This window comes from Geotrypetes seraphini, chromosome 10 (genome assembly GCF_902459505.1).
Source record: "Geotrypetes seraphini chromosome 10, aGeoSer1.1, whole genome shotgun sequence".
Taxonomy (NCBI): Eukaryota; Metazoa; Chordata; class Amphibia; order Gymnophiona; family Dermophiidae; genus Geotrypetes; species Geotrypetes seraphini.
In genome coordinates this window covers 40,356,748-40,381,178 of record NC_047093.1, presented here as the reverse complement: position 1 = coordinate 40,381,178, position 24,431 = coordinate 40,356,748, and the positions used below count along the sequence as shown (strand labels likewise).

Here is a 24,431-nt window from a genome sequence, read left to right as displayed (position 1 = left end):
CTCTCCACCCCCTCCACCTCTTCCCACTCCTCCCTTCGCCACGCACATGCCCCCCTTCCTCTGAACCTGTGCCCCAGGTGCCTCTCACCCTTGCTACGCCATTGTTTGGGACAAAATCACTTGTCCATGTTTTGCAGGGGTGTGTTGGATTACAGCACCGCGAGCAACAAATTCAACGTTCTCCTCGTGACCCCAGTGACATCAGTGGGAGAGTTGACGTGATCACGAGGAACACGTTGAATTTGTTGCAGTGGTGAACAACCAAAGGTTCAGAGGAAGGGGGGCATGTGCGTGGCGAAGGGAGGAGTGGGAAGAGGTGGAGGGGGTGGAGAGTAGGAGGGGCACCAGCGCCCCCACCAACATGGTGTCCAGGGTGGACGTCCCCCTCCCCCCCCCCCTTACTACACCACTGGTCCCAAAAGTTGATTACAGACAAGAAATGTCAGTTCTTTCCATTTTCTTTTCTTCTCTGCAGTGATTTACAATATGGGTTACTGGTGGTACCTGGTATAAGGGTATGAACTTTCCAGCTTTACACACCTCCCCACCCCCCATTAACTTTCAGGCCCCCAATCTGCCCCAGACCCCAATTTATCATGCTTTTAAATATTAAACTTTGTTCTATGAATCTCAAAATATCTATCACACGCATACAAATAATAAGGGCAATTTCCAAGGTAAATGGGTTATTTGAAAACTTCCCTTTCCATAGGTGTAAGTAAACATGTGTCCTTTATTCAACTGATGGTTCTTGATAGTGTTACCAGATTTCTTCTCCACAAAAAGAGGACATGTGGCCCTGCCCTGTTCTGCCCCCAGTCCCGCACCGTTCCACCCTGGCCCTGCCCCATTCTGCCTCCAGCCTCCTGCCCCTCTCATCTCCTTTTCTAAGTTCGGGGCCATGTCTGGAGGGCCTCTGAGCATGCATGGATGCGACACGATGATGTCCAGCAGTCTTGTGCGTTCCAAGCCTCATTCTGGTGTTCTAATAGCCTTTCTTGGTGCATTCCAAATCTTACTCTGGTGCTCCACCAGTCTTTCTCAGTGCATTTCAAGCCTCATTCTGGTGCTGCTCCAAATGTCTTTTCAACCCCTTCCCCTACAAAATTAATTTTTCCAAACTTGGCACCTACCTAAATCGCTTTCTAGTACCCCAAAATGTAACCTCTTCCCATTTCATCAAAATCCTTAGAGCTGTTTAATATACAAACATACAATTAATTATTGCTCTCTTTATAGGATATAGGATTCAAGGAATGATTTCATAGTTATGAAAATAGCTTGTACTCCTGCATGCTCCATTCAAAAACCAATTAATGATTAATGTCAACATCAAGACCAATTTCATTATCCACTAAATGGAGGATTTAGTTGGTCTTTCTAGGAAACCAGAAGATGACAGTTCCAGGAGACATTATTTTGATCTGAAGCAGATATATACCCCCAGTCTATTCTTGAGCTGCCCTCCCTGCAACGAAGGTATTGCTTGAACCAACCATGTTACTTATATTTTAATGTGTTCCATTATAATAAAATCATCTCATCCTCATAAGGACTAATACAGGATCATGTGTCACTAATGGCAGTAATGCTTGCCAATGCTGAGGCCCTAAAAGGGAAGGAAGTATCCAGGGGAGAAGCTTCTAAGACTCCACAAGCAGCGAATCACATGGACCATTGGGGTCACAGTCCCATCAATATATTTCTGACATAGCATCAGCACCTAGAAAGCTTGAGACTGAGGCTGAAGGTTGGCTTGTTTGGCCCCACCAACCAAAAAGAGTGGCATGCCCATTACATCCATTGTATGCAGATCTTTTTCATGCATATTCAGTTAGAGATATCCTGAAAACCTAATCCACTTGCAGCCCTTGAGGTCTGAAGTTGGACAAGCCTGATCTAAACTTACTCCATCATGTTGAATGATGCTACACCAGTGATATTACAAGACCCTGTGTCATTGTTGTGAGCCATGGACAAAACATCCCAAGAAAACAGCTAAGTGTGCCACTCTCGCCATAGTCCCAAACAACGGAAGATGTCAACTTCAAAGCACAGTGAGGCTGTTGTAAAATGAGCCTGCAATAGCACACCCTTACAGAAAGCAGGGATCATTAAAAAAAAAAAAACTGGGAAATACATCTATGTGGCTGCTATCTTGATGGTTAGCTACAATGGTATATACAGCAACCATTAAATTTGAGGTACTTACGTTGCATCGATGCGATCTACTCCCCTGAAGTAGCCAATGCCTTCGGAAGTGTTCCTGAGATGATGGCATTTGTCATCGATTCGCAAGGCCGTCTGCTTATCACTGACATCTCTTTCAAGCTCATGCTGAGCTGCTCTGTTGGATCTGTAACACACACACACAAAAAAAATCCCTGTGAGGCTTTGACACAGACTGAAACACGAGCCAGGACTTTTCTATTATGTATGAACCAGAAAGGATATAGCAAGTTCAGGTTACTAAAAACAACCCACAAAGATGGGATGAGTGCCAACATAATAGTCCCATAATAGTCCCATAATAGTCTATGGAATTCAATCCTACTTCTTCAGACCTTTCTGCAGTTTCCTTCTGCTCCTTTATGCTTGAAGTTGGGTTGAACCTAGCCTCTGTTGAATCACAGCACCACGAACCTTAATACACATACCAGGGATTTTCCCTCAACCACTGGCATAGCAGGGGCAGGAGTCGCTCGGTGCGGCGGTGCACCCCTCCCCCCCCACACACACATACACTCTTTCCCTGTCCCGCATGCCACACTCGCAGCCCTCCGGCCTCCTGCTCATGCTGGCATTAGCTTTCCTTATGATGTAACTTCCTGTCCCCATGACTAGGAAGTGATTGGAGAAGTTGCTCGTGCTGGCAAAGATTTAAAGAGGTATGGGGGAGGAGGGAGGAAAGGTGCTGGCACCTCTTCCAAGATAGCGCCTAGGGTGGTCCATCCCCCCACCCCCTCCTTACTATGCCACTGCCCCCAACTTAACTAGTCCACCATAGGGATAGTGTTCAGCCAGTGATCACAGACAATGATACACATTGATTTAGTCTGGACACTGGGTTATGCAATGGCTCGAATTCCCTACCTCGCCCATATAATGGAGGCAGTGTATGCAAATCAAGTTTATGCATATTCATTGTGGATATCCTGAGAACCTGAATGGCAAGGGGGTACTCCAGTACAGAGTTGAGAAACACTGATCTAGAGTACTGAGGTCCTTGCAAGACCATAGGATAGTGACGTCACTAAAGCCTCAGGAGATTAGACGAGAAAAAGAGCTTTCCTATGGTTAGAACCAGATATCCCAAAGATGGGGTTCTGAACCACTTTTGACATCAGGCTTGAAATATGCCCTTGTTATGGCCCAGTGTCACATCGGACAGCAGTTTTAACTCCACTTTAGAGATATTCAGACTCAATGATCGGTCTTACGCCAGCTGAGCTAGAACCTTGTCCAGGTGTCTCCTCATTCTTTCTTGACAAGATCTAATAATTTCAACCTCCTGTAAAAGAGAAAAAAAATAAACTTTAAAACATATTCTTGCTATTGACCTGGAGGTTAAATTAGAAGGCTCTAGGTGGCTACTCATAACCACTTTATTGAAACAAAACTTGTGCAATTTCTATGTTCTTATGTTCTAAATATACTTTTTGGGCAAACTCTTTTCGTAGAGCCTGGATGTTTTGTGTTACTACCGCTTCCATGCACTGCATATGCTAAAAAGACCAGGAGGAATTTCTTCCAGACAGTGTAAGTAAAGACAAGATAATTTTAGAAGCTTCTCCATGGCCAAAACAGGCCTGTGGAAGTAGGCCTTTAGCAAATTATCTACCCTACACAGAGGAGTGTGGGATAGTGGTTAGATCTACAGCCTCAGTATTCTGAGTTTGTGGGCTCAAACATGAGCTGCTCTTTGTGACTTGGGGCAAGTCACTTAATCCTCCACTGCCCCAGGTACATTTGATAGACTGTGAGCCTACCGGGACAGATAGGGAAAATGCTTGAGGACCTGATTTGTAACCTGTTCTGAGCTCCTTTGGGAGGACAGGCTAAAAAAAAAATCAAATAAATAAATAAATATATGAAACCAAAAGTACACATGGAAATGCAATTCTTATGCACTTTATAGCTGCAGTAGGGAGAGGCTTTCTTCAGGGGAGGAGTGAAGTTGAAAAGATGCATGTACTCTGGAATTTTCAAAAATAAGTGGATATTATTTTTAAATTTGTTCCTAGCAATCTCAGGGAGGTCAGAGCGCATAGTGATGTCATCCAGTATTTTTAAAGCTGGCCTACTGGTTAGTGCCTACAGATTTTTCCCTGATCACTGGATAAAGTAGTAAATAATATAATATATTTTAAAAAGTATCCATTATAAAAGGAATCATCTTATTTTCACTACTTTGTATTATTTTATTTCTATTTATTCCCTGATCACTGAATTATAGCAACATGCTACATAGAAACATATTGAGATCTTTAAGTCTGTCCCTATACACCTTATGCTGAAAATCACCAACCATTTTATTAGCCTTCCTCTGAACCAACTCCATCCTGTTTATATCTTTTTGAAGGTGTGGTCTCCAGAATTATACATGAATTACTTCTTACTAAGAGCTTGACTTAGGGGTCCTTTTACTAAAGCTTAGGGTCTCAAAGTCCCTCCTTGAGGGCCGCAATCCAGTCAGGTTTTCAGGATTTCCCCAATGAATATGCATGAGATCTATGTGCATGCACTGTTTTCAATGCATATTCATTGGGGAAATCCTGAAAACCCGAGTGGATTGCGGCCCTCAAGGAGGGACTTTGAGATCCCTGTAAGTGCTATGTGGCCCATAGGTATAAAATAGGATGTGCAGCATTTGGAGCCATATTCCATATATCATGCCAAAAAAATTGGTGCCTCAAAAAACAGTGCTTAGCTTGATTCTATAAAATGCCTGTGACGTTATGTCATGTTTATAAAATCATGCTTAGCACCCTTACGCATGACTAACATTTAGGTACATCTGTTTAGGCTAATAAAAACCATGCCTAAACACCTGCACCTATGTTGTGCGCAGATCAGGCATATTCTGTAAGAGCACGCATAACTTTTAGGAATGTCCATGCTCTTCCCCTGGCCACACCCCTTTTGAGATTCATACGCTAGAATTTATGCATGCCATTTTATAGAATATGCTTAGAAAGTTGGGCACTATCTAGCATCGATTGGCAATTAACACCTAATAATAATTATCAGAGCTGATGGGCTTGTTCAGTTTTCATATCTCTTGTTTACAGCGCTGGCACTACAGGGTCTGTTACAGAACATATCCTCTTGTAACCTCTCCCGCCCATGCTGACAGAAACAGGAAGTTGGATCAGAGGAGACGGAACAGTCAGAGGTGTAGGCAAGTTTCAAAACACAATCTCTGTAGTTTCCTTTTAAGTACCTGCAATGGTAGCATTCTAATGTGTAAACAAATATAAAATCTCTTGGCTTGCATTCTCTTATTGATATATGCAGCAAGGTAGCAAAATTACTGGATTTGAAGACAACTATTCTTATGCAACTGCTGCATAACACGTTCCTGATGGAGTTCCTTAAAAGTATAGATTTAAATCTTTAAAAAAGTATCCATGAAAAGCAAGGACGATAGAAAATAAGAAAAGAAACTAAACAGCAACAGCAATAGCAATAGTTTCATTCTTTCCTTTGTTCATAGCTTAACATGGGCCACACCAATTTTGGTTATCTTTAGTCCCAAAACTGCCCCATGATTTATCCATGGGATCGACTTATAGTTGCGAATATATATGGTATTTATTATTTCATATTTTTGGAGCCACCTAGAAACAAAGGTGATAGGGGAAAACAATTTAAAAAATAAATAAATAAATTAGTTTCTGTACAATTTTAAGCAGAGGTTCCGAACCCAGTCTTTGGGACACACCTAGCTAGTTTGGTTTTCAAGATAACCCCAATTAAATGCTTTGGCTTCTCCATAGGTTTCTTAGGCTTCTGGAACTCCTGTCCTTGAGTGCCTGGCTGTTTCCAGAGGTGACCACCTGTCTGCACTTATTCTGTGGTTCCCATAGAGATCCAGGTACATGAGCTTTTTCCAGACTCTATAGGTCACAAGTTCATACCCTCCCATTGTTACCAATTAGCACCTATCATATTACTCCAACTGACAAACTGTCCATGCAGCTCTAAACTGCTAGAGCTGCCCCTTCATACACCAGTACACAGCATATAGCACTGATAATATTATAACTCTCATCTTGCAGTTATGGGAAATAGATGCACCCCCTAACTCCACATTTCAGTGCATACTATTTACCAAGGGCTACATATGCAAGAGCTACATTTGCAGTCACTGTCTTTATTATCTGCACATCTATCTCATGCATATTTATTGTGGACAGTGGTATACCTGGCTTGGCAGCCACACAGGGCAGAGCAACCCCCTCCTCCAAGTAGTTGGGGAGGGGGCACCGCGTGGAACAGTTGTGAGTCCGCAGTTCACATGTGCACAGCCATTGGCTCTTCCAGTCCCCTGCCCTGGAACAGGAAATTGACATCAGAAGGGGTGGAGGCCAGCAACAATGACGTCTGTGCGCATATGGACCGCAGTCCTGCAACTGCTCTAGTCTCCCCTCCCCTCCCAATTGCCTGCACTTGGGGCGGACTGCCTTCATTGCCCCACCCTTGGTATGCTAGAGATTGTGGGCAACTTGAAAACCTGAATGGCTGAATATGTCCCAAGGATTGGGTTCAGAACACTGATTTATAGTGAAGACCTGTACTAAAACTAATGAGTAACCTTGTAAATGCAATCCTGTTTTGTCTTTTCTTCCCCCCCAATCCTTTTTTGGTTTATTAACTCACCCTCAGCAGTTGTTTTTCCACTTCATCATGAACTAAATCAATGGCCATTCTCTTCTCTCTGTGATACAAACATTCTTGAGCCACCTGTGGGGGTGGGAGTGTGGAGAAGAAAGAAAAAAATGTCAAGAACTGTAAATTTCCAATTGAACTCCTGTCAAAAAATATGCCCCACATGACAGCCAAGACAGAAAGTGAATGCATAACAAATGTGGCTTATAATGCACTGTAGGTAGAAAGACTGAATTTAGTCATATGCAAAGAACGCCAAGCTATGAAATCTGGTGACCTCAGAATTGCATCCTTTGCTCATCTTCAGCAAGTTACTCAACCCACCTCCACCCCCCGGGTACTTAATGCCAAACTGCAAATTCTGAGGTATCATGACACAAGAGCATAAAAGGGAAAAATAGCTGACAATGAAACAGCTCTAGAGCAGGGTTTTTCAACACAGTCCTTGGAGCACGCCAAGTCCCATTGGGTTTTCGGAATATCTACAATGAATACGCATGAGACAAAAAGACATGCAAATCTACCTCATGCATAGTCATTGCAGATGTTCAGAAAACCTGATGGTGTGCTTTGAGGACTGGTTTGAGAATGTCTGCTATAGAGGCAGAATTCAGTCACCATATAACATAATTCAAGTGGAAGTAGAGACCAGGCTCAACAGTCTACAGTTTCCTAGACCAGTGTTTTTCAACCTTTTTACACCTACGGACCGGCAGAAATAAAAGAATTATTCTGTGGACCGGCATCAGTTTGTGGACCGGAAGTTGAAGAACACTGGGCTTAGTCGTGGGCCAGACCCCGCCCCATCTCTACCCAATCTCCACCCCAGACCCCACCCCCATAATAGTACTAATTGCACCTTGCATGTCCCGTGCCTCATCTGGAAGCCTTCCCTCTGACGTTGCAACGCCAGAGAGAAGGCTTCCGGTTCAGGCGCAGGATGCACGTAGGAGCTGCTGCCCGTGGCTTTGTGCACTGAATCAGTGAGGAAGAGGGAGCTGGCTCGAAGATAACGCCGCATCGATCGCACCATGGACCAGTGGTTGAAGAACACTGTTTTGAGCCTGATGCACAGTGCTGGCCCTTTGGACCGGCAGGAAATTTCTGTGGACCGGCACTGGTCCATGGACCGGTGGTTGAAGAATACTGTCCTAGACTATAGCTGGAGCTGGTTTGCTTACTAACTTATTTGGATAGTTATTTAGATACTGGTGCCGAAAGTCAGCATTATCGTATTATCATTGGAATTAATTTTCATAATTTTATTTTAAAACGATCTACTCTTTTTTTCTTTCCCGACCTATCATGTTACCCTTTAATGTCGCCTTTCTCTAAAATATTGTAGTTCTACCCCCCTCTCCTCCTGTTTCTGTATGTCTGTCCACAAAATTTGTCCTTGTATGTATAATTATGAGTTTCTGTTACCCCTGATTTTAATATATGTAATTTGCTTTGAAATAATATTATGTGTTTGCGTCAAATTTTAATAAACTTGAATAACCTAATGATTCACTGTTTAAATTTTTTATCTTGTATGTATTTCTGATGATTTGTATTATATTTTTTTCACTGATTGTCCAGTACTTCTTATTGTAAACCGCCTCGAACTATTATGGCTTTGGCGGTATACAAGAATAAATTATTATTACTATTATTAATTTTGGTCACTATGTTATTTGTATGGAATAAAACAATGCAATATAAGAATAGAAAATAGAAAACAAAAAAAAATCTTTGAAAATTAAGAGTAAGAATAAAGAGATTGCTAGTTATACATGCAATCAAGTTAATTTGAAGGTTTTTTTTTTAGGATCGATGAACAAACCCCCTATCCACGATTGTGCCTATTGAGATTGTGATGATCTTTTGGCGTGGATTTCTGAGATCCTTTTCCTTCAATTTAGCACTTTTTGATTTTCTATAGATATTTAAATCTGTCCCCATATACTTTATGATAAGTCAATTTTAGTAACCACCCTCTGGATTGCCGTACTGTTTAAATCCTTTTGAAGGTGTAGTATCATGAACTGTACAAGCAAAATATCAAGGTGTGCCTGGACATTCTTTTCAATCAGGCTAGAATGGTAACCAAAACAATCAGGATTATTTCTATACCTCTGCTACAGTTTCTTAATCCCTGAACAGCAATTCTTGATACTGGAGAATTTGCTTAACCTAGAGGCACCTGCCTCTCACAATACAGCAATGATTCCTTCATTGCTACACTGTAGCTTAGCAAGGGTGAGAGGCTCCCCTAACCTACCCTCTTCTCTGCCCCCCCCCCCACTTCCACATGTTCCTTCCCTGCCCCCTCCTGCTGTGCACACCGCTTCCCTTCCCCATACCTCTGTAATGTTCCTGGAATGGGCAACCCTCAAGCTTTTCCTCTGATGTCACTTCCTGGGTGCGGGTTCAGGAAATGATGTCAGAGGAAGAGCTGATGCTGCGCGACAGCAGCTTAGTGGTTGCTGCTCACACCAGGAACGTTACAGAGGTATGGGGAAGGGAAGCGGTGTGCATGCACGGCAGTGGGGGGGCGGTGAAGGAACGGGGGGGGGGGGCAGAGAAGAAGATGGGTGCCTGTGCCTCACCAAGACAGCTCCCAGGCGGACCGCCCCCCCTTACAATGCCACTGCTGCTACACAAAGATGATCACTGGCCTGACTCAGCATAATCAGGCAGCTGATAACATGGCTGCTAATGTTGTCTGCATCATGAGTCTTTAAAATTGCTGCAGCTGCCCAATGTGCTGCACTAACGAGACCCCCAGGCAGAGCAGGATTAAGGCACAGGCAATCTAGTCATGTGCCTAGGGCTCAAATTTACAGGACAGGCCCTCTCAGATTGTATGACTCCCAAGGCACGTTTCTGCCCTGGTAAGCCAGCTGCTAGACAAAAGTGGACGGAGGAAGGAAGATGAGAAAAAACATCCTATAGGATGTGCTTAAATTGCCATCCTCCTCCCATTAAAAAATCCTGACTGTTTGCCAACCCATTTTCAGTAAATATGGCTCCTTTGCCACTTCTATTTCCTAAGATGTGCCACAGCGAAAATAAAGCAGCAAACATTTTGGTTCTTACCTTTGCTAATCTTCTTTCTTGTAAATCCACAATTTATTCCAGAAACCCACACTATGCTTTGCTAATTTGCCGATTGTCTGCCTTTCCTGACCAGCCTTTATATGAGTTTTGCCTTATACTCAGTTTTGGGGGTCCTTAGTTAGGGCGCCCTTCCTTTTAACAGTGCAGGCTGTGTCTCCTTCTAGCACTGTTTTTTGTCGTTCTGGTTTCTAATATTTACTGTCCTGGTTGAATTATGTTTACTTATTGCTGTTTTGCCTTTCTTGATATGAGCAGATTAGACTTATTTGTTAGGGAGTATTCCCGTATCTCTCTTGTTTTTGTCCTTTTACAGATAGATGTTCCTGGCTGCTTTACGACTAACTGATTCCTAAGGGACAGTGCTGAGGTGAGAGGGATGGAACTTAAATCTCTGCAATATGAGGCGGGTAGACGGAATTAACCCACTTGTCTCGGAATAAAGTGGGATTGTACAAGAAGTGAAGTTGCAGAGCCTTTCATCTTGTGTGTGCTGCTAAAGGCTCTGCTGGTCCCAGTCCCATACTCCGTCCCTACAAAACCAGGAAGTAAGTTTAGAGGGGGTGCAGAACCAGGACAGACAGGTCCTTTAGCAACACATGCAAGATGGAAGGTCCTGTGGCTTCACTCATTTAATTGATGCTGAATAAAAGCAGATATGCTTGCTCGTTGCGGGGGGAGGGGGAGGGAGGTGCTGGAGTGAGATAATGGACATGAGCTGAGCAGTAATATGGCAAATGAAGATGAAAGATGCTAGCTTAGGAAGGGAGAAAGAGAAAGGAGATGATGAATAAGGTGGGGTGGGGATGAGAGGGAGGGAGGGAATTGAGGACATCATGGGGGCAAGAAGATAGGGACATAAAGTGGGATGCTGGATCCCGTGGGGAGTAGAGGCAATATGCTGAACACAAGAGGCAATATGCTGAACACAAGAGGGGACATAGGGAGGCAAGAAAAAGATGCTGGATACAGGGTGGAGAGAAAGGAGATGCTGGACAAAAGCTGACGGTAGAGAGAAAGGAGATGCTGAATCAGGAAAGGAATAAAAGAAGGGAATATGCTTGCTCAGGAGGAGAAGGGGAGATGGCAGATATGGAAGAAATAGGGTGACAGAAAGGAGATGCTGTATTGGGATGGAGAAGATGGGGAATTGGGATGAGATGGGGGAAGAAGCTGAATAACTGAACAAAGCACACCCACGGTAAATATTTCATTGTATAACTGTAGGTTTGGTATGGATTTTCCTATTCCATATTTAAAAATCTGTATGCAGCACATTGATCAGTCCCAGATTTCTCCTTGCCTATTCTTTTTAGAGGTCTGCACGGGAATGAGGATCGCGGGAATCCCCCCCTAACCCACGGGACTCCCACAGAGACCCCCCTGTGGCCCACAGGACACCCACGGGAACCCCCCTCTAGCCAACGGGACTCCCATGGGGATGGAAGGCTTTGGAAGCAAGGTTCATCCATATAATATAATGGATACGTCAGCCTTAGTAAAAGAGGGGGTTTATAAGTTAATTACCTGAGCAGAAAACAAAAAAAGGGTTCCACCAAAGAGATTCCACAAGGAAAACAGCAGCGCAAACACAAAAGAAACTGTGGAATTGATGATCCTGTCAGATGGAATTGCTGCTTTTTATGGGGACGGAGAGGATCCTGGTGGGGACAGGCGGGGATGGGTGGGATTTCTGTCCCCGTGCAACTTTCTAATTCTTTTCAATATTTATTTGAACCCCCCTTGCAACCAAAATCCAGTCATTCTGGTCTCAGTACTTATTTTTATGCTGATAATATTTTGAAAATCCATTACACATCTAGATCAAGTCCAAATCTAGCCCATTAGTTTGAATGATATTTCAACATGGCTTAAAGAAAAAAAGATTTCTGAGCACACCTTTTGCCATGCCTTTGTTATTTTGAAGATTGATTACTGTAATGCTGTTTACACTGGCCTTCCTAAGTCTGAGATCAAGAGATTACAGATACTGCTGTCTGTTTATAGTGTGTAGCTAAGCGATTCGATCATATTTCACCTCTTTTGCAGAAATTACATTGGCTCCCTATTCAAACTAGAATACAGTTAAAAATATTGATGTTAACTAATAAAGCCATTCACACAGGTATCCCCTTATTTGGCAACTTTAACTATCCCCTATGTACCAACACCTCTATCTAGATATCATAGATTAGTTTTACCTAGCCCGAAGCATGCTTATTATGAGAGCAACTGCAAAAGTGCTTTTTATTTCATGGCTCCATTTTTGTGGAATAATCTTCCTTTATCAGTTAGATCTGAACAGTCGTTGAAAAACTTTATGAGGATGCTAAAAACCCATGTTTTGGGTAAGGTATTTGGTTAGTCGAGGCCCTCTCATGGAGACAGAGAGACCACATCTCAGAAGTTGTGATTTGGAAGATTGATGCTACGTGTTTAGTTTCTTTCCTATTATGATATGGCATTCCTCTCCTAAAGTTTTATTGTTAATATTCAGTGTTCCCTCTAAGCTGTGCGGCTGCGCGGCCAGGCACCTTTTAGCAGAGGTCGCGCAGCCATCAGCCCCACCGCACGGCTGGTACAGTCAAGACCAGCACCTCTCCAGGATCACCCTGCATCGTGTGCCACTGCAACTACTTTCCTGAAGCAGCAGCAGTGGCAAACAGAAACAAACCGGCTGCAAGACCTTCCCACACATAACCGTGGCTGCTGGCTTGCCCTCTCCAATGTCACTTCTTCTTCCGGAGCAAAGCTGGCAGCTGTGGCTATGTATGGGAAGGTTGGAGCTGGTTTGTTTCCGTTTGCTGCTGTTTCGGGAAGGCAGCAGCAGCGGGAATGCTAGGGGGAAAATGCTGGTGGATGTGGGGTGGGGGAGAGAGGGTGCAGGCAATGGGGGATGTGGGTTGAGGGGCAGAAGACACTGGTGGTTGTGGGTTGGGTGGGAGAGAGGAGGGCAGTAAAATAGGAGAGCCAGGGTGAGGGAAAGAGATGGAAAGCTGCTTGTAGATCAAAAAAAAAAAAAAAGAGGTTAACTTGAAGACTAGATAGTATGAATGAGTTAAATCTGGACAAAGAGGTAGAAAAATATATTGTATAATATCATCAAGGTAAACACTGCATTATATTAAATTAAATTAATGTAACAGAAATTTTTTGCTCACATCAACTCAGTCCTTTTTGCTCATGAAAAATAATTTTTGCTCATATGAACTTGGGCCTTAGAAGGAACACTGATGTGCATCACCTTTATTTATTTTTTTTAAAAAGGCAATTCAGCAAATTTTAGTAAACGTAAACATATATATTCAAATTCTGGTGTCACCTCAGTAACAACAACACATAACCCCTCCACTGCCAGATAATGTGAAGCAACACAAAAACCTGTAAATGTGCTACACAGAAACTACATAGCAAACAGAGCCTAAGGACAGCAGATCTGCAAAATTTCGGTCGGGGCTTTTGGCATCAGTTATTATTGGAGTAGTGGTGAAGCAGAACTAGGGACTGGTTCAAGAACCTGACCCTCAAGATTGCTGGTCTTCCCAGTTTGGAGACATCGATGTTTGTAAAAGAAACACAGGCTTGCTGTCTACATCAATTTTTTTTTTTCTTTCACACTGGTTGAGAACCAATGCCTTAGAATAATGTCCATGGCTTTACAAGAGGTAAGTTGTTGTTTCTTTAGCAACTCTAGGAATAAAGATGTGTTACACAAGGAGATTGTGTCAAGATAATCCTGCTAAGAACCTGCCTATTATGTACCAATTACTGCATCAGATGTCAGAGAAGTTGGTTTATTTAGTTCTAACAATCCTTTACAAACATCCTCCAAATATAATCCAGATTGGAGAAAATTCCACATCCCGTCCCCACAAGTTTTGTTGCTGTCCTTTTCCTTGCCCCATTCCTGCAAGCTCTGCCTTAACCGCACAAACCTCGAACACTTATAATTTTAAAGTGTTTGAGGCTTGTGCAGATGAGGACAGCGCTTAGGAATTGGTGGAATGAGGCATTATGACATCACAGTCTGAGCTGTAGAATGTTGCTACTTATGATTTTAAAGTGTTTGAGGTTTGTGTAGATGAGGACAGAGCTTAGACATTGGTGGAATGAGGCATTATGACATCACAATCTGAGCTCTAGAATGTTGCTACTTATGATTTTAAAGTGTTTGAGGCTTGTGCAGATGAGGACAGAGCTTAGGTGTTGGTGAAATGAGGCATTATGACATCACAATCTGAGCTCTAGAATGTTGCTACTTATGATTTTAAAGTGTTTGAGGCTTGTGCAGATGAGGACAGAGCTTGCAGGAACGGGGCAGTGACAGGAAAAGAACTCACAGGGACGGGACGGGAAAATTGAGTTCCTGCGGGGAGAGGGAAAAATTTGTCCCTGTATCATTTTCTATCCAGATCAAATGATAAGGATGAGCCTGACATGTACTGACTATAGCAGAGTGCATCACAGCTGTGATTCAGTCCCACTACCTCTCACACAAACCTGTGACAAAATATTTCAAGACCCACTTGTAGAAGCTTTGCAGCACTTTTCCAGCCCTTGTACTGTACCTTCTTAAAACATGAAACCGTGAAAGCCAAACAAAATGTCTTATGAGAAAGCACACATATTCATAACTAAGCAGCCACCACACTTTTAATCTTAAATATTTTTATATAATTTTTTTTCCATATGGTTTTGAAATAACTTTTGTTTTAGAGTGGAGTGGGGTAGAAAGGAGATGTTGAGGTCTCGTTTTATTATGCTAGCTTACAATTTGCAAAGTATAATAGTGATATAGTACCACTAATGTTCTCTATGAACTTGCAGTAGTTTGTCAGCTGGCTCCAGATTTTCAGGTGAAGTTGATCCAGCCCTGGTTTTTCATGGTTGCATCCTAGGCCCTTTTTATTCTGATTTCCCCATGGCATTATCTAAGAAAAGCAAGATTACAAATCGCCAGGACCCCCTGTTTCCACCCCCACATTTACTGCTGCTGTTGCCATATCTCTACAGGGCCTGCAGCAGCAGCAATAGCAATAAAACAAGAAAGTGGTACAGAGCCTCTGAGCTACTGCATTCTGCAAGTTCAGTCAATCTAGGTCAGGGGTAGGCAATTCCGGTCCTCGAGAGCCAGAGCCAGGTCAGGTTTTCAGGATATCCACAATAAATATGCATGAGATAGATTTGCATCTCAAGGAGGCAGTGCATGCAAATCCATTTCATACATATTCATTGTGGATATCCTGAAAACCTGACCTGGCTCCGGCTCTCGAGGACCGGAATTGCCTACCCCTGATCTAGGTTACCATATTTTGCGTCCCAAAATTCCAGCTGCATGGCCACGCCCCCTTCAACCCCCAGTCCTACCATGTTCTGCCCCACCCAGTTTTGCATTCAGCCACGCCCTGTTATGGCTCTAGTCCCGCCCCATCAAGCTGCTTCTTTTAATTCCTGGCCTCCGAGCACACGAGTGACTGACATCATCTGAGCATACTCAGAGGCCCTCCAGACGTGGCCAGAGCCGGGTTTTGGAAAGTCTGTCCGGGCACCTGGGCAGTCCTCTAAAAAGAAGACATGTCCGGGTTTTCCTGGACATCGGGTAACCCTAAGCCAAACCCACCTCCATGCAAACAAGAAGTCAGTGTCAGAGAGGGCAGGACCAGCTAACTCAAAGCACAGATATCTAGAGGCTTTATGCCACATTTCTTTTTGATCTTATTGCACAGGACCACTGCTAGATATGATGGCATTGAGGGCAGGTGGTAGGGCTTTCTTGTATGCCGTGAGTCTTTCAACTTCCTGCAGGTTTGGACCCCCTGTGAAAGGGGGGTCCAGGGAAATTACCCTGATTGCCCAACCCTGATGCCAGCCCTGCAGCTGCAGGTTCCAGGAAAACTAGAAGCCAACACTGCAAGGCTTTATTAGGGGGGAACTTTCTGTCACCCTCTAAGTTTGGTACTCCAAGTGACTACCCAGTTTGTCTAATAGCACTGGCACTGGAATTCCCTGTATGCAGTAGGGTAAAACCAGGACCAGATCACCTTGTACTGAAAATCCATCCGACAGCCCTAGCTCACAGTAACTGGTGATACAATTAATGCAAATACTAGAGATTCTTTAGTGGGCAGCACCATATAAATTAGTGTCATATAAATTTAGGGGTCAAACAAAGAGGCAAAACAGAAATGCTGATCAACAGGGTGGTACATGAAGTCCAGGATGAACTGAGAGTGAAAGAATGAAGTTAATGTGACGCTAAGGCACACAAAGGAAAATTTATCGGATGAACACAAATCCAACATGATCACGTTTCAGCAGATGCCTGCATCAGGGATGAAAGTCAACACTCAATAAGAAGACCTTGACAAATATCAATAAATAATTAGATAATCCAGATATATCACTACCACCATTATATAAAAACATTATTTGATTTCATGATTGCCTTAGCTATCCACCATATTGTTTCCAAATGGAAAGACAATTCTAGGCTTAATTTTTACGAATGGTGGAATCATCTTTGTGTCATCAGAAAATATGAGGAAATAATAACATTCAAACAAAATAACATAGCCAGATTCACAAAAAAATTGGACTCCTCTTGATGAATATGTAAGGATTCATGTAAATCCTAATTAACTTTACTTTGTATATTAACTATACTATATTTTGCATATTATTATGCATATTTTGGTATCTGCAGCTTATTGTTTTGCTTTATTCTTATACTTTTGTATTTGTAAAATTTCAATTAAATTTCAATTAAAAAAACAAACAAACCATTAAAAAAATAATAATAATTAGATAATCCTCAATCTTTTCTGTGAATCTTTTTGCTTGATCGGTGGTTACAGACTCTGTGAGCAATTAATCTTCAATAGATTAAGCTACACTAGATTCATAGAAAAGATTGAGGATTATCTAATTATTTACTGATATTTGTCAAGGTCTTCTTATCAAGTGTTGAAATTCACATCCGATGCAGGCATCTGCCGAAATGGGGCCACATCGGATTTGTGTTCATCCAATAAATTGTCTCCTGTGTGCTATACTGCATCGCATTGTTGTCACCCTTTTACCATCTATTCATCCAGTACTTCATGTACCAAGTACCTGCTTGTCCCTCCCCATTGTATTTTTCCTTCCTGTTATTTACTATCTAAATATTGTAGTTCCTCCCTGTTACCGTTCATACCAGTAAATCATTGTCTGTCTGTTGGTTTTCTTGTTGCTTTATAGAAAATTTCTTTTAATGTATTCTTTTAATAACTTTGTAAAACTGCTTTGATATTTGATAAGGCGGTATATCAAATCTTTAATAAACCTGAAACCTGATTCTGTTGATCATTATATAAGTTCCAGACAAGACACCTTTCTGGGGATCCACCAGGCGCTAGCACCCAAGGCCCATAACCAGATCATGCCCTAAATCTAATTCCTTGTTCATTATTAGCACTGGCATCAGATCAGCTATTGTCTTTCAACACAACACAACTCTCACTGAGTTTGAACCACACAATACCTGACCTCCAGTGCTATTATCACAAAATTATATCCTCCATTGTCCCACTGATAAATGTCCTAAGAACTGACCTTTGATATCACCAACATATTAGATCCAATCTGTGGATTCCTATTATATGATCACAACTATAATAAGCCTTCTACATCTTTCTAGATTCTCTACTCATTACTTGCCATACCCCATCATTACCTGAAGAGGACCTTCCGTTTCAGCCAAGGCTCTTTCCAATCTTCTCTTCATATCTGATAGAGCATTTGTCTCCCCAATCATCTGGTCAATTTCATAATTTATTTCTGCCTTCCAAAATGTAATATCATTGACTCGTTCTCCCAAGTTTCTACTGGTGTCTTCTTGGGTCTTTTTTGTTTGTTGTTCTTTGTCAAGAATCATCCGGCTGGTATCTACTCTCAACCTTACTGCACCACGCCTGGAAGTATCAGAGTCATTATAACTAATGTGATTGGATTTATACCAGTCATCAGGAGTATACCTAGTAAAAAGTGCTGTTCTGTTACCAGGGTAGGGGACGATCTTGGTAGGGGGAAGATCTTGAGTAGTTCTAGACAGGGGAGCCAACTCTGGAGAGATAGATGCTACTTTATAATAGGTGCTGGGTCTCCAGGGAAGGGTCAAGCTATGACTCAGTGAGTAATGAGGAAAACGGTTTTTGTAACTTGATGCCATGGTGGATATTGCAGGCAAAAAATTAGTAGGCGTTGGCCTAGGACGAGCATATGTTGCGGTCAAGGTAGAACCCAGAAGCTCCATGGTGGAATACTGTCATTCAGTGATGTTTCCTGTAGGAAGAAAAATGAAAACAAATGTTGCTGGTCCCAAACTAAACTAAGCATCTGATTAACAAGTTAGGTGACTTACAAATGTTGCCTTAGACACAAGGAAACAACTAATAAATAGAATTAAAAAAAAAAGAACAGAACACTGCTGAGGATTCAGTAAAGAAATTCAACATATATAATGACCACTTTTGATATCACAAGCTTTCTCAAGTTTCCATAGAATGGTTACTTCTTTGATCCTGTTCAAAGCAGACTTGGACTCCATCAACATGTCTGGGGGTCCTGACGGCTTTTCAAAACCTGGCATACGCGGATGCTGTCCCGATGCACAAACATGTTAAGGGGGCTGGGGCGGGATGGGACAGGGTGTGATGCAGGTGGGACTGGGTGGGCCTGGAGGGCGTGGCCATGGTTCCAGATTTTCCTTTGGGAAAATCTGGTAACCCTAGGTTTAATTAAGACCAGAAAAAAAGCTGTCCAAAATTAAACACAATTTCAAGAACCCAGAACACTGGACAGACTAGTCTAAATAAAACTAAAATGAGCCTCAATATATCTCTTAATAAAGTTTATGCTCAGAGACAGGGAGATCATGCGGGAACCCCACATATAAGGTCTCACCAGCCAATCACTACATATAACTTTAGAAAAATATATAATATATTGCTTATCTCATATCAAATTCAATAGGTGCTATGATGTTTTAAACGTCCCAACATGGACCATGTTTCGCGGGCTGCTTCAGGGAACCCAACAGGCTATGTTTCAGAACAAGTAACCACCACTGATAGCGCTAGTAATTATACACACTCATAAGTGAAAGTCAAAAACCAGTTAGGACTTGACTGGTCTCTGAAAATTTGAACACGTTCTTTGAAAATGGGGCTTTTCAGACATAGGAACAGCTTGATATGAAGTGGGAGTAGGAACGTCGTTTGGCAGTTTGCAGTTGGAGGGCATGGCCAAGGGCTGTTTTGAGGCGTATTTCATCCTAGGAGCGGAGGGACCTGTTCAGCACGTATGGAGGAGGCTTAGCAGCCATGTAGCCCAGCCATGTAGTCCAATACTTCATGTTGTGTAAGTATTGGACGCTAGCATCAGGCCCTTGAAGACACAACGTTTGGCTACAAGCAGCCAGTGAGCCGAAGCTAGAGTCTGGGAGACAGAGTCATGCACACAGAGATTTTTTAGAAGCCTGATCGCCGCATTTTGTACATGCTGGAGACATCGTATGTTCTTCACTGGGGGACTGTTGAATAGTGCATTGCAGTAATCCATGCAGGAGAGTACTAAGGCATAGAGTAGTAGCTGGGTAAAGTCATATTCTGAAAAGTAGTTCTTTATTTTTCAGTTTTGTTGCAGGTAGTAAAATGAGGAAGATACTACCTGAAAGACATGGTTGGAAAGCGACCAGTTGCAGTTAAAGAGTATTCCTAGGCTGCATGCTTGGTCTTTTGCAGTTATGGTAGTAGAGTCCTAGCGAAGTGAGGGACAGGCACGGTTATAGTGTTCTTTATAGAGGGAAAATATCATTCCTATACATATATGACCTTGTAACAGTGACATATTCAGTGCTGCCAACTATTTGTATAGTGGTAATGAATATATCTTTTTACGTAAATGATATCGCCAGCATTTTTTAATACCGACCCATATGTATTTTGCTAATGAGAGTTGTGTGCTATTTCTAAATGCAGTTGTACCTCAATTTGAGGACCTTAGTTTAATTTACACCAAAGTTATCTTTTAAGTCAATAAACTAGAGGGAGAACCAGATCAAGTAAATCACTCTTACTGTGCAGTGATATATATATGAGGGGCTGCTGAAAAGTTCTAAGCCCAACCAAGAAGAGAGTGATGTGGAGCCATGAAACTTACACGTTATTCCACACTTTTCGTTTCATTTCATATATCAATGAAACAAAAAGTGTCAAGAAAAGTGTAGAATAACGTGTAAGTTTCATGGATCCACATCATTCTCTTCTTGGTTGGGCTGAGAACTTTTCAGCAGCTCCTCGCAAAAGACAATCAATCACTGGAAGCAGTTATTTGAGGCATTTAAATTCTGCTTCCCCCATATATAGAAAGTAACCCCAATGTGTGTTGTTTATGGGATTGGAAGCAACTATTATGGATCAAGCATAATAGCCTTATGTTAAAAGCTTGATAAGAAAATAAAGGAATCGGGGAACTTTTGGAGAAAACTTTAAAAAAATGTTTTCAAGGTCTCTAGCTTCCAAAGATACCACATTGGGGAACAGTCTGAAAACCAAGGGCTCCTTTTACAAAGGTAAGCTAGCGTTTTTAGTGTGCGCTACCCGAAACACTACCGCCTGCTCAAGAGGAGGTGGTAGCGGCTAGTGCGCGCGGCATTTTAGTTCGCGCTGTTCCACGCGTTAAGGCCCTAACACATCTTTGTAAAAGGAGCCCCAAGTGTTTTATACTCAGTCTTTTCAGCTGAAAACAAACAAACTGCTAAGCAAATACAAAATATTGCTATTAAATTAAAAAAAAAAGATTACTTTGGTTTATAATTCAAGATGTTAGGGTTCATGGCTAAATTAATCTTTAAAAAAAAGCATGGCCCATTGGACCAAACTAAAAATGCCATTGAAAAAAATTTTTTTTATCAGTCAGCAGTAATACAGAGCAAACAAAAGACTGTCAGCTGTGTTTATGGATAATTACCAATTCAAATGGACTTAAGTAGCTCTGTGGATAACATTGCAATGTTTATTTAGTAGACATTCAGAATCAATTTATGGATTGCATGGTTTTGAAAGACACTTTTTGCAAATTAACCAATCTAATGACTATTAAGGTGGAATATTAGGACACTCTCCTGTTTCATTGTTCTGTAACTTCAAGATCATGAAGATTTCTGTGCATTGAGTTGAAAGACATAATTACTGTGAGCATGGCAATCTACTGTAAATGTTTGTTAACAAACAAATGAAGTCTACTAGGCCTATTCAGAGGCAGTGTTTAACTATGTACATATAACTCTCCAATCTTTGAATATAAACTAACATTAGATTTATTTATTGAGCAGTTTTATTTTTTTAAATTAAAAAAGTCTAAAATATATGACATATAAACATACAATTTAATCACTTTTTTTTGTGAAGACTAGTGTCTCTCTCGATTTTTAAATTTGTTTTATTGCTTATTAGCCTTGATTAGAAAATAAATCGTCCCCCTATATGGATGCTTCAGGTAGCCAAGCATAATGACCTTTAAATGAAAGAATTTACGTGTCAGTGTGTGTGACATTAACCCTGTAACATTCAGTTGGTAAGGTGGGGAAGGCACCCTTTGCTTGCACTCAGGACTGGTTCGTGGAAAGGGGCTCGCGCTAACTCACCCGAAGATGCCTCTAGAGCTGGTGCCAGTGCAATGGACCCCGGCCCGGCTGCTCCTGCCTCCTCAGCGCTGACAGGTATTCTAGCATCTTAGTTCCTTCGGCTCTAGCCCCGCCCCTTCTTTGTGACGCCACAGAGTGTCATTTCGACTGGCCACTCGTAGGGCGCCCGACGGGCGAGAGCCGAGGAGGTGATCCAATCCACGTGGAGGAAGAAGAATCCTTCACGTTCTTTCCCTCTCCTCCGCCCCCAGGACCGGTTGCCATAGACGCGCAGAAGCTGGTTACAGTCTGCCTGGGAGCCGGGTGGCCAGCGGTCCAAGGAAATGGGGGGAGGGACCCGGGAGGCATCAATTGATCAATCTGCTCCCAACCTCGGTATAAGCAGCGTTGCCACTGAATTAAAAAAAAAAAAAAAAAAAAATCCTCTCCTCCTCCAATCAAAAGTAACGATCGAGAGTCCAAGCCTGGCGCTGAATTCAGACTACTAGTACTATTAATTATTTCTATAGCACATGCGCCTTTTGGGTAGGGGCAACCATTGACCCCCGAGTTTGAAGCAGTGTCCCCCGAAACCATCAAATAAAATCACATTCTGTCATAGGAGCTAACTTTTCCAAAATAATTTGGAGTGCTAAATCCTATGGAAATTACCCCTCCTTGGACAAAGTCAAGGAGTTTGCTCAATACTGGAGGTGCTCAAGCAGTCTAGGTTTACCATATAGTTTCCCCCACCCAAAAAAAATAAATAAATAAAAAGAGGAGGGATTGAGATATCCAGGTTTTACTTCCATTGAAAGTAGGGTTACCAGATGTCCGGGAAAACCTGGACACGTCCTCTTTTTAGGACTTTCCAAAACCCAGGAGTTTGTCTGGGTTTTGGAAAGCCCTGACAAGTTCAGGCCGCATCTGGAGGGCATCTGAGCATGCACGAATGACGTCACACACATGTGCACATGCTCCAAGTCCTCCAGACATGCCTGGAGCTTGTGGAAGATGAGAGGTTTGTGGGGGCGGGGCTGGAGGCTGAACTGGGAGTGGCTGTGGTGGAATGGGGCAGAGCTAAAGGTAGAACTGGACAGGGCAGGGCCAGAGGCAGAACAGGGTAGTGCCCCCCTCCCCCCAAGCACCTTAGCAAGGAACTAACCAAACAGGAAAGGGACCTGGGCATATTAATCGATAGAACCCTGAAGCCGTCGGCAGCGAAGAACGCGAATAGAATGCTAGGCATGATAAAGAAGGGAATCACGAGCAGATCGGAGAAAGTAATACTACCGCTTTATAGAGCGATGGTCAGACCACACTTGGAATACTGCGTCCAACATTGGTCTCCATACCTACAAAGGATTTAAAAGTACTCGAGAGGGTGCAGAGACGAGCAACTAAGCTAATAAAGGGCATGGAGAACTTGGAATATGAGGAACGACTTAAGAGACTGGGATTGTTCTCCCTTGAGAAGAGGAGACTGCGAGGGGATAAGATCGAGACTTTCAAAATACTGAAAGGATTCGACCAAATAGAGCAGGATAAAAAACTATTTACAATGTCCAATGTGACACAGACAAGAGGACATGGACTAAAGCTAAGGGGGGACAAGTTCAGGACAAATATCAGGAAGTTCTGCTTCATGCAACGAGTGGTAGAAACCTGGAATGCTCTCCCAGAAGAGGTAATTGTGGAATCCACTGTTCTAGGGTTTAAGGGATGTACATCTTCTTATGAGTGGCTTAAGGTGACATAGGTAAGGATAAGCTCGATGCACATCTCTTATGAGAAGCTTAGAGTGATATGAGGACTAATACTATGCCAGGGTACACCTGGTGGGGCCTCTGCGTGTGCGGATCACCGGACTTGATGGACCTAGGGTCTGTTCCGGAGATGGCACTTCTTATGTTCTTGTTCTTACAAGTTCTCAGTAGGATTCTAACTTTTCCAGTTTGTACCTACCAGCTATCAGTCCATAGGTGCTGTGCTGTGGGTGCTTAAGAAACCCCAACACTGAGAAAACTCCTTATATAATGAAGGAAATAGACTTAGTAAATAAAGATAGGTGGTTCAACCTCTCCAAGATAGGGAGGACGAGAGAGCACTCTCTAAAGTTAAAAGGGGATAGATTCTGTACAAACGTAAGGAAGTTCTTCTTCACCCAGAGAGTGGTAGAAATCTGGAATGCTTTTCCGAGGCTGTTATAGGGGAAAACACCCTCCAGGGATTCAAGACAAAGTTAGACAAGTTCCTGCTGAATCAGAACATACGCAGGTAAGGCTAGTCTCAGGGCATGGGTCTTTATTATTATTATTAGGATTTTATATACTGCCTATCAAGGTTATCTAAGCGGTTTTACAATCAGGTACTCAAGCATTTTCCCTATCTGTCCCGGTGGGCTCACAATCTATCTAATGTACCTGGGGCTATGGAGGATTTGACCTAAGGGCTGCCTCAGGAGCGGACTGCTGGGCACAATGGACCACTGGTCTGACCCAGCAGTGGCAATTCTTATGTTCTTATGTCTATGGAAGGATAATTTTCATTGGGTTTATTACATGCCATTATTTTGAAAGTTTGCTCTTATACAACAGCCCAGTTCTGTCTCTCACTTACAGCATAGAAAGGCTACTGGGGTTTGCTTTCCTGAAATAACATGGCATTTAACAGCTGTGCTGAGGTAATAATCAAGTAATGCTGTAACCTAGTGATCTGCACACAAAAAATATATGTGATGATTGTTCCTCTGGTTTGGAAAGGAAGAGTGCAGGTC

At 42.5% G+C, this 24,431-nt stretch overlaps 1 protein-coding gene across 2 annotated transcripts in view; it reads right to left on the bottom strand.

The window, feature by feature from the left end:
* Positions 1 to 24,431, bottom strand: part of TEKT3 (tektin 3) — a 56,181-nt gene that overhangs the window by 11,901 nt on the left and 19,849 nt on the right. Inside the window, exons 1-5 of one of the 2 annotated variants that reach the window (XM_033961276.1) lie at positions 21,677 to 21,832; positions 17,705 to 18,312; positions 6,883 to 6,966; positions 3,441 to 3,511; positions 2,213 to 2,356 (exon numbers count right to left, since the gene is read on the bottom strand). In XM_033961276.1, coding sequence (XP_033817167.1) covers positions 2,213 to 2,356; positions 3,441 to 3,511; positions 6,883 to 6,966; positions 17,705 to 18,283 — 878 coding nt within the window. In that variant the 5' untranslated portion in view covers positions 18,284 to 18,312; positions 21,677 to 21,832. Of the gene's footprint in view, positions 1 to 2,212; positions 2,357 to 3,440; positions 3,512 to 6,882; positions 6,967 to 17,704; positions 18,313 to 21,676; positions 21,833 to 24,431 lie in introns of those variants that run through there. The other variant, XM_033961277.1, reaches the window with a different exon arrangement.